At 46.9% G+C, this 11,074-nt stretch overlaps 1 protein-coding gene across 5 annotated transcripts in view; it reads left to right on the top strand.

Annotated features, from left to right (window-relative positions):
• Window positions 1-10: 10 nt before the first annotated feature.
• The window catches only part of LIMCH1 (LIM and calponin homology domains 1), a 323,338-nt gene continuing 312,274 nt past the window's right edge, over window positions 11-11,074 (top strand). For all 5 annotated transcript variants that reach the window (XM_077758883.1, XM_077758881.1, XM_077758882.1 and 2 more), the window contains exon 1: window positions 11-108. In XM_077758883.1, the coding sequence (XP_077615009.1) occupies window positions 13-108 (96 nt within the window). In that variant the 5' untranslated portion in view covers window positions 11-12. The remainder of the gene's footprint in view (window positions 109-11,074) is intronic.

Genomic DNA, 11,074 nt, shown 5'->3' with positions numbered 1-11,074 from the left:
GGGGCTTCGCAAATGGCTTGTCCCGCCCTGGGTCTGGAAGCGCTTCAGCCTCTGCAGCCGGAGCCGCCCCCTGAGCCCGCTTTCTCCGAGGCGCAGAAGTGGATCGAGGTAGGTGCCCGGGACCCGCGGGAGGCCTTGCAGGGGCGTCCGAAGCCACCGACCCGCACACACGGACGACAGGTCCAGTCTCGCCTCTCCCATCCCCGCCCCCCACTTGCTTTTGCCAGCTGCTCCGGGTCACCCGCCCGGGGCCTCGGGCGAGCCGTGATGCCTGGGCACGGGTCTCGGGCGAGGGTGGGCGCGAAAAGGGGACGCTGCGGTGTAGCCGTGCGCGTGGAGAGCAGGAATCCGGCCCCTGCGCCTCCATCCCTCCTGCCCGCCAGCCGCGCAAATCTCAGCTCCCGCCGCTTCCACGCGGGGCCAAAGGAAGCGCTGTGCCCGCAGAGGCGCCGCAAAGGCGCAGGAAGCGCGAGACCCAGAGTGCTGCGGGCGCCGCATTTCAGGGGGTCCTGCTCCCCGTCCTACCTTCTGCCTCTTGACCCCCCCTCTCAGCTACTCCCCAGCGGAGTTGGCAGTGTCTCTACGGAAGCGCGTACCCACCGGGGCTTCTGGCTCTGTTCCTGCAGTGGGTCAGGTGTGAGCCTGGCATAGCGCGCAGGGCCGGGAGCCTGCAAGACCCACCTGCGAGCGCGCCATCCGCATAGACGCTGCCCAGCCATTGGCAGCTCCCACTCCGTACCGGAGGCGGTGGGGCGGGCTCCCAGGCGCCGGGGACCCGGCCCCGCTGCATATTTCACTTCTTAAATGACTCGGTGGCAGGCCAGGGAAATCACTGGAGTTCTCGGCTCAGTCCAGGAAGCGCTCGCTGCGTGATCCTGATTCTCGATGTCTATCTGTAGCTACAGCTTGGTGGCCCTGCGCTCCTGAAATGACGTGTCTCCCGGGATCAGGACGCTTAGAGGGCGCGAGCGGGGAGAGGTGACCCGCTGTGCGGTACACTGGGCCTCTGTTTCGCTGGACCGCCTTTCTGAAGGCTTAGCGGAAGGCAAATTTGACCCTTTTTCTCAGTGACAGGCAGCCCTCCTTCGCTGATAGCTCAAAGAAAGGTACCGCTAAGTCATTGGCCCAGCAATGGTGAAGCCTGTTAGTACCCAGCTTGTCACTTAGGGACATCCCCTGTGGCCCAACAGCTCTCAAGCTGCTGCTGGGGTAACAGCGCTACGATGGTACAGATTTAAACCTGCAGAGACCGCCCTCACTTAAGGCTGTCCTAATGCTCCCGCAAGGGGCCTCCCCGCCTTACAGGGTTAACCTGCTGCAAGCAGGATCGTTAGGCAGCATTCAGAAACATCTATTTAAAAATAGGGTTAAAGAAACAGAAGAATAAACTTCAGGCTCTCTTGATAAAAGCTCCAATCATCTGTCTCCCAGTTTGATGGCTCAGGACCAGATGAGAAAAAGACGTGGGCTTTTAAATTTTGATATGTGGCTGGAAAGCCTTGGGGTGTGAGATGCTCTCTCTGCTGCCTACTCAGGCTCACAGGACACACAGCAGACATATTTGTATTCACTGGGTTGGTTGAGAGTTGGAGAACTGTATTCTTCATGTTCTTGAACTTTCAACTTCTCAGGCGAGATTTGGGATGTGGAGAGTAGGCGAGGGGAGGGTGTCAGGGGAGGGCAGTCTTGCACTTCTTGAAGGCAAGTGGTTTACCCCCAATATCCTTAATAGTAACATTGATATCGTCCACTTAAAAAATGTGTTCTAGTATACATTCCGTGCAGAAAAGTGCAAAAATCTTAAGTGCACATCTCCACGAATGTTGTCATGTGTATACGCACACAATTAGAGCCCTCACCTAGGTCAAGATGTAAACCATCTCCTTCGGCCCAGAGGACCACCGTCTGTTTTTAAGTGGTGGTATACATTAGGCTAGATATATGCAGTGCAGGCTATCAGCTTTTGTCCTGGTTCCATTGGCTTAAAAAAAAAGAAGGGCTTCCTTAGGAAAGCAGAGCCCCATTAGACCCTGTAGACGGTGCGGCGTTATTCGTCCTACCTTTCCAGGATGCTAAGTTGAGAAGGCGAGAAGCGAGGGGCGCGCGTGGCTTTAGGACTAGGCGGCCTTGGCGCGCAGCTCCGCGCGTGCATTATTGAAGCGGCCTATCTCCTTTCAGTTGTGGAGTTCGGTTTCTGGGAAAGGAGAGCTTCCCCTCCCAGGCCGTATAAAAAGGTAGTTGCTCCAGGGAGAGATAGTGACCTCCCCCTTTCCTTCCCGGAGGTTCCTCTTGAAATGTAAATGCCGCGTCTGCAAACCAGGGGAACCCGGCAGCGGTAACAGATGGTTTTGGGCGCAGTTGCCCGGTGAACAAAGATTCCTCGGCTAATATAGCAATAACGTAGTACTCCGAGCGAGCCGGATTCCTGGGTGGATGGTTATCTCGAGACAATTGCATCTCCTTTAGGGGCCCATTGTCTTCAGCAACATCCTCATTGGTAGGGCTTTGTTTTTCACTTTTGTTCTGTCGGTGATTAAATTTCCNCGTCAGGAATTTCGTCCTTTCAGAAAAATGTTCCCTTGGGTGCAGCAGGTTAATAAACAAACTTTGCAGCCTGTCTCTCCTCCTCAGTCCTTGGTCTTCCTTGAGTCATGGGTTGGCAAGAAAAGGTTCATTCTTAATAAAGGCTTGAGGAGCAAGCTCCGTGAGATCACTTGTTGGTGAGGAATTTGTCAGCCTTCAGCCTTGGCTNTTTTTTTTTTTTTTAATAGCTATATGTCTTCATGTGGGTTTAGGGCACTCCTAAAAGGAGCAGCAAACTTCCAGTATTAATTGTGGCTACCAGCAGGCAGGAGCCTAACTTCCTTCCACATTCCTTTTCTAGAAGCCCTTCCTAAACAAAAGGGCAGTAAGGACAGCACAGGGATTAAGAGGTCAGACTTGGGAGCTGGGGAGCCTGGGTTTGAAACCTGAGTCTCCTGCCTTCTAGCTGCGTGACCTTGGCCAGGCTGCGTTTCCTCTCCTTTTGGTTCTAAATATTTTCTTTGAAAGCTAGCTCTAGTTGTTCACAACAACAAACATAACAAATATATTGTTGAAGGCATCTGTAAAACAGGGGCACTAATAATAGCTTACCTATCTCTAGTGTGAGTGTGTGAGAATTAGGTAATAGTTTTTAAAAGAAATTTTAAATATTGATTTTTGAGAGAGACAGAGAGACAGAATGCGAGTGAGTGATGGGGGTGGGGGAGAACAGAGAGAGAGGGAGACACAGTATCCAAAGCAGGCTCTAGGCTCTGAACTGTGAGCACAGAGCTTGATGCGAGGCTCGAACTTGTGAACCACGAGATCATGACCTGAGCCGAGGTCAGACGGTTGACTGACTGAGCCACCCAGGTGCCCCGTCAGTTAATAGTTTTTAAATGCTTAGAATAGTACCCAGTATTTAGGAAGTGCTGTACAACTAGTGGTTAGTATTATCTCCATTAGTAATGCTACTGGTGTTACTCTTACTACCATTCCTACTGATGATGCCACGACCATCATCACTACTATCATGATTAACACTCCTGTTATTGATATTATTGTTGTTTTCCTACAACTGTTTTGAAAGAAAATCATCAGGATCGTAAGTTTCTTACTGTAAAAAATATAATTCATTGAAAAACTTTTTAAAAATGTTTTATTTATTTTTGAGAGAGAGAGAGAGAGAGAGCGTGAGCAGGGGAGGTTCAGAGAGAGAGGGAAACACAGAATCCGAAGACAGGCTCCAGGCTCTGAGCTGTCAGCACAGAGCCCAACGCGGGGCTTGAACCCACGAACCGTGAGATCTTGACCTGAGCCGAAGCCAGATGCTAAACCAACTGAGTCACCCAGGTGCCCCCAAAAATGTAACTCAAATACCTACCGATCTCATGCTTATATCTTACCTTATTAGCTCTGAATACCTGGCCTAGAACTTAAGTAGATGCTGTGTTAACTTACATTAAAAGATATTTAGAGATCGGAGCAAAACCAGTAATACCTACTCATAAAATGATCCTGGTAGTCCATTAAGGCTTAGAAAGTCATTCCTCAGTATTATGTTGAATATTTAAGTTTAACGCACAATCTTTGTTACTAAACTTTAGGCAGAGTGCTCAATGCCTCTCCTCTTGCAGATGATCTAGTAGCAAGTCTTTAGACAAATAGTGGCTGTCTGAATATTCATCTCAAGTTGAATATTCATCTCAAACATAGCAGTGTTTTGTTCACTACAATTGTGTTTGCTCCTGCTAGGAAAAAGAAGAATTTCTCCCTCTGTTTCCCTTTCTTTCTTTTGCCTCTGATGGTATTTACTGAGTTATAGGAGTTTGTTAGCAGGTAGAGGATTCTAAATTTTTTTAGTAATCAACCCCCCCTCCCCCACTTTGCCTCTCTGCCCACAACAATATTTATCTGTTCTACTCTGTAGTTCTTCTCTGCAGTGCCAGACACTTTCTGAAGACACAGATGTCCCTTCAGCTTGGTTTCAGGTATGATTTGGAACAGGTTGCCAGGCCTTTGAGGAGGAGTTGACAATTTCAACCCAACTCAGCCTTGCTTCTCAACTTGAGAAGTCTCTGGACCCCTTTAATTTTAATCATAGCATGCCTCTGGGGCTTGGTGCTGAATATAATCTTATTTGTGACCTAATCTGTATTTCACATGAGTGGGAACTGGTGCCGGGAGGGATCCGTTCATCACTTTGGGTCATTTCCCCTGTCCGTATAGAATTATTTTCTTATTCAACTGGGACTTGATTTGGAAGATTAAAAGCACCGAGGATACCTTAGCTCTCCAAGACTGAAAGATGTTGTATTGTTTGGCAGTGGGGAAAATTTATGAGTAGTCTTTAAGAGAATCTAGCATTGAGCAGCCAGTAATATATGACATTTGCAATGTAATGACAAGTGAAGATGTGCCATAAGTTATATAGTCGTTCACGTTCTCCACCTCTGCAGGGACACATCTTTTTACCGCAACGAAGATATAACTCTGCATATGCTTCTCGAGCATTGCCTGGAGACCCGAGGAGGAGGAAGAAAACCTTTGCTGGCTAGATCAAGAAAGGAGTAGGGGTCTGAATGGATATGTAAATTAGAGCAGACAGCGTCCTTCTCACATGGACATTTAAATAATCTGGCCTGTTTGTATGCAAGGGCTGCTATGACACTATGCTGTCACGTGGTAGAACAGTGAGATCCCACAGATTTGGGGACAGAGGAAGTGGAATAGGAGGCAGAGCGGGCACTTCTTGCCCCAGCATCTCCCTGGAAACCGAGTTTACATCAGGGGAGCTCCAAATGCAAGCCTGAGCTCTGGTCACCAGGAAGGGGTAGGGTGGGATGTGTGTTCCCAGCGACTGAGTCCCCTGCTCTCCGCTGATGGATGACAATGGAGCCATGATGCAGACATCTGGCCATGCCTCTGTGAGTGGCAGTCAGTGCTAGGTGGGGCCAGGCAGCTCCTGGAAGTCAGCCTTCGCAGCTTCTCTTTTTGCTTGGAACCATTCTGAAATTTAACAGTGTTATAGTTAGGAGGAGCAGGGTCACAATGGTGTGGGTAATGAAACTGATGCTCATGATGAAAAAAGCTGATACTTAGTGCTTACTANTTGGAACCATTCTGAAATTTAACAGTGTTATAGTTAGGAGGAGCAGGGTCACAATGGTGTGGGTAATGAAACTGATGCTTATGATGGAAAAGAGCTGATACTTAGTGCTTACTGTGTGCTAGGTGCTGGCCTAAAAAGTTTAGGTCTGCATGAATCTCTTAGAAATAAGTACTATTACTATCCCCATTTACATATGAGAAAAACTGAGGCTCTGAGAGATTTGGTATCTTGCCCAAACGTAAAAGTGAGTGGCATAACTAGGACTTAAAGCATTATTGCTTAACTTTTATGAATGTGTATCTCTTTAGATACCCCAAATCTATAGTTGAGGAAGTTGGGACTTTCAGGAATCAGGAAACCTGTCCAGAGTCACCTAGTCAGTAAGAGCTTGTTCGAGTCAGGATTCAAACCCAGGCTGTCTGACTTTGCAACCCTTGTTGTCCGATCCTTGTATCGCTTCCCACGTTAGGACCGAGTTGAACAACTCCTGTAAGGACTAAGCATCCCGTTCCTCTGATTGCAGAGATTTCCCACCCCCCCACCCCCTTCCCCTGTAGGTGCAGGCAGATTGTGGGTTGCAGAAGCCGTGGGTCCCTAGACGACTCCCCGTGGCTGGTGTCTTTCAGCTGCAGGACGAAGGGGCCCTCCGCACTCGGGCAGGTCTCCTCAGGAACACTGGTGGGGCCCAGGAGCCCAAGGAGGTGCGCTGTGGAGGCGCTCGGGCACGAAGAATCAGACCCCCCCCCTTGCCTGCCGCCTTCAGACCTCACGTTGCTAACGTAGGCATTGGGGTTGTTTGTGGTCCGGTATTGCGAGAGTCTGGTTTCTGCTTCCTGTTGTCACTGCCACAGCCCACAGTCACTCCAATGAACTTTTTTTAAAAAAAATTTTTATGTTTTATTTATTTCTGAGGGAGAGAGACAGCATGAACAGGGGAGTGTCAGAGAGAGAGGGAGATACAGAATCTGAAACAGGCTCCAGGCTCTGAGCCAGCTGTCAGCACAGAGCCTGATGCAGGGCTCGAACCCACGAACCGTGAGATCATGACCTGAGCCGATGTCGGATGCTTAACTGACTCAGCCACCCAGGTGCCCCAGAACTTTTTTTTTTTTAATGTGTATTTATTTCTGAGAGAGAGAGAAAGAGAGACAGAGCATGAACAGGGGAGGGGCAGAGAGAGAGGGAAACACAGAATCTGAAGCAGGCCTCAGGTGCTGAGCTGTCAGCACAGAGCCTGATGTAGGGCTTGAACTCACAGATCTTGAGATCTTGACTTGAGCTGAAGATGGACACTCAACCGACTGAGCCCCCCAGGCGCCCCTCCACTGAACTTTTTGAGGGCAAGTGGCCAATAGGTAGGTGAGTAGTTTTTAATTTTTTTAAAGCTTGCTGATTCATTATCCTATGCTTTTTTTTTTAAACAAAGACAGATACTAGAATATTATGTTCATGATCATAGGGATGATGGCTCTCTCGTTACAGTTTTCTCTCCAATGCCTGCTGCACAGTGGGAATGAATAAATGCATGGTCTGTGTGTGCTTTTCACATTATCTAATGGAGAAGGGACATTATTCCATACTTTACATTCCCCAGCGAGTCTGAACCAAAACCTGTGTGGCCTGTTATTTTCCAAACATGAGTGTGGAGCGATGTCTTTTCTCCGTGCTGATATGTTTAAGCACCACTGGCGCATCTGTCAGAAGTTTTACCACAGCTCCTTCACCTTCACCCGAGAGTGCTCCCATCTGGCCAAGATTGCACCTGGGAACAGCTTTGTTGTTGAGTTCAGCCAAGAAGCAGGTCCTTCCGAGACGAGGAGCTTGGCAGCCTCTCGCTGAGGTGTCCCTGTCCCATCCCGAAGAACCAGAGGGTCTGAACAAAGCAGCTCTGTGACTCCTGGGAATCTCGGCTTGTACTCGGCATCCCTGTAACCTACCTTCTAGTCTAACCTTAATCGTTCTGGCCTTTATTTTCATGGGTGACGACTGAATCAGTTAACACTGGTTGATCTTTGACTAAACTACTCTTGCTGGAGCTAGATTTTCTTTTTAAGGCCAGTTTACTCACTCTTCTGTGGTTCGGAAAAACGTGCAGAACAATTTTACAACATTTCCCCCTCATTTGTTCCTAAGGATGTGTGTGTGTTTACATTTGAAGCCAAAGAAAGGTCTCAGATATGATCTTTTTCGGACAGAGGGTTGGGTGGGAAAAAGGACGATTTCAGTGAAGTCAGATGAGGAAAGGAAGGGATAATAGAACTTTGTTTTTCAGTGACTGGGAAATATAAAGATAGCCTAAACTAGAGAGTTATTAGGTGATACAGGGGAAAAAAACCAGTTCTTAAAAAATGACAAATTGTTGAAAAGACTTCTGCCTGGACATTTGGAGATGTTATACCTCTCTCCACAAGGAAAGCGATGTCATGGAGTTCAGTGCTGCTGCGATAGAATTCCATGTGCAGAGTGTTGAAAACAACACCCCCAGGGAGATGTCCCTGTGCAGCTAACCCTGACGGGATGGCCGTAGTATCTCAGGGGATTATCTTTGGTGTAAGGGAAAAAATGAGGTGACATAGTCATAGAACATGAACTTAAGGAATATCTTGGTGGGTACCTTTTCCCACTAAACTTATTTTATCGGCAAAACTGCCTCTTATATCTATTGTGGGACCTTAAGAACAAAATATTGGTTAGGCTGAGAAAGCTCCATGTTTCCACTGCTCTGCATTCTGCCTGAGCTAGTTAACTGTGGGGTAGCTAGTGCGGGATGTAGCTTGGCCACCTGGTCAACCATAGAATTTAGAGCCTTACCCCACCCATCCTTCCCTAAATAGCCTATTAGGAGGCTATGTAAGAATAGACCTGCACTTGTTCTTTTCTTTCTTTCTTTTTTTTTTTCAAGTAAATGTCAAGGGCAAGGGCTTGTGGCATTTTTATTTCCATGACCCAATACTGTTATAAAAAATCCTCAGCCTTAGTTTTCTCACCAAGGGATTGAAGTTTTATTTATTGTGCTGAGTACACATCTGTCATTTCCTTCCCAAAGAGATATTTAAAAAAGAATGATAAGCAAACAATGATCTTATTCTAATAGGAAACTGAATGAAGGTGAGGATAGGCTCAGCCAAATGGTTTAACATATGAAAATAATTAAATAATTATTTGGGACACTTGGCTATCACTCATTTGTAAGTTCACTTCAGTGTAAACACTAACAAGAAGCATTAATGGTGAAAATAAGCAAGAGTGTGTAAAAGTGTTTTAAACAAATTAAAAAATGTGTTTCCTGGAAAGTGGTTACTAAGCCCCAACAATGTGCCGGGCACAGTGCTAACAGCCAGGGTCAGGTGGTGGATGACATACACTGACTTCCCATCCTCCTGAAATGCACAGTGTAGTATGTGTATGTGTGGGAGCTAAAATGATAAATACCCAATTGCAAATTGGAATAAGTACTATGAAGACCAAAAATGGGGGCCTAAGAGAAAAGTATGTGAGGCAGACAAGGACTCCACGAAAGTAATATTTAAGCTAAGACCCTTGAAGGGTGCTGAATGGGGGAATAAGTTAGACACTGATTTATTGAGACAAGGGCTCGCATGCTTTTATTGTGATTATGCTTTGAAAAAAAGGTAGACTAGAAACACTGTTAAAGTTCTCCAGATGTTTTGAAGGTGCGTGTATGTGGAGGGGCAGGGGCAGGAAAGGGGGCGGAGTCAGAAGTTCTTGAATGTTCTTGTCCTACACTCAGAGTAGGGTTTGCATGATGATCTACTGTACCTCTTAGACCCACGCACTAAAAAATCAAGAACTCTTCTAAGAGAAATAGCAGAGAGGATCTTGGGATTTCTCTTTTCAGCCTGGATTCAGGGATTAAAATTCTTATAGAAAATCAGGGCTATAGAAGCCGTACTTCACTCTGTGGCAAGAAGAGGCTTGCAAGACACCTGCCTGCCTTTCAGTGAGTAGGCTGAGTGATTTTGTGTGAGAATTTGGGTGATGACCTACAGATGTCCTCTAATTGCAGACCTTGCCCCAGACTTCTCTAAAAGAAGGGACTTTCTAAACTAAAAAACTTATATGCCATTTGGGAATCTCAGAAATTGTAAACTCTGGAGGTCTGTGACTTTGATCTCTTTTAACACTTGAACCAGCCATCTCTAGACCCCCTTCTTCATGGCTCTGTATGGCTGCTAGAGACTCATCATCACATCATCTTTCCAGAAAGTGGGATGGAAGAATGGAAAATGAAGAGTACATCTTTCCCTTATAAGATGCCTTCTAAAAATTTCTTCCCGGTGCTCTGCTTATATTTTATTGCCCACATATTCAGTACCGTGGCCAGTCCTGATTACAGGGGAGCTGCATTGTCCTCAGGTTCTATTCCTCAGAAGAAAGGGGAGAATGGTTGTTGAGGCAGGGGGACCCTGGGATGTCCTTTCTTCACTTCTCCAGGGAACAGATTCTTTCCAGATAGAGCTTATATATGTCTGGCTCTGAGAAAGACTCCCTGATTCCTCTAAGCCCATTAATCCTTCCTTCTCTGTGCAAATCTGGGGTGTTTAGTATTTACCTCTGTTAGAACTGTTGTCATGTATCATGGTCTTCCTCCTTTGATAACCCCCAGAGCTCCTGTGGCCAAGGACTGGGTCTTCGTCACTGTCCCTACTCTCCTCAGTCTGCTCCCCACTGGGGCCCAGTGACCACATTACCCACAGCCTGAAAAGTTTCTCAGGGAGCCTGTGCCCAGCTACAATTGCCTGATTGGCACTTGGACTCAGCCGTGGCAGAGAAAATAGACTCTGTTGCTGCCCTGACAGGAAGCAGAGTTTTTTTTTTTAAGGCTGATTAAAAAAAGCAGTTTACCCAGTGGTTGCCTGGAGACAGTCAGTGATTGGACACTTGGAAAGTGATTTCACTGTTGGCTCTGAGGCAGGTGATATCAGTTGAAGGAATGACTTAGGAGGCCAACTTTCCCCTCAGGTTGGATTGGACTGATGTGGGGCTCACGGTTCCTGTCTGCAGGGCTGGGGAGCCCTGTTATTTAAACATCTCTGTTCTTTGAATAAATATCCCCCCCCTGGCATTCTGGCCTGGGGCTCTCACCTCTTCCTCTCCCATCTCAAAGCAATCAGTCAGCTTCTTCTCTCTTACCTGTTGTGGGGGTCCAGATAGTTCCTACCTCTTAGCACGAAAGAAAGATCAGAATACTTCTACTCACAGGATATTAAAAAAAAAAAATCACAGAGGAATTTTTATTATAGTGGTGACTGTTTGAGTTCTTATTAGATAGGCATTTTTAAAAGGAGAGTATCTCATAAAAACTAATGGCCAGTAGCTGGGAGTAATAAATGACCATGGCTATGACCGTCAATTGTCATGACCCAATGGAAACCCTGAGAAATAGCATCCTCTCTGCCTTTCCTGCAGAAAAGTTAC

The sequence above is a fragment of the Crocuta crocuta genome, unplaced genomic scaffold (assembly GCF_008692635.1).
Source record: "Crocuta crocuta isolate KB4526 unplaced genomic scaffold, BGI_CrCroc_1.0 scaffold223, whole genome shotgun sequence".
NCBI lineage: Eukaryota > Metazoa > Chordata > Mammalia > Carnivora > Hyaenidae > Crocuta > Crocuta crocuta.
Note: the sequence above shows the minus strand (reverse complement) of the source record. Positions and strands in the feature narration are given on the sequence as shown.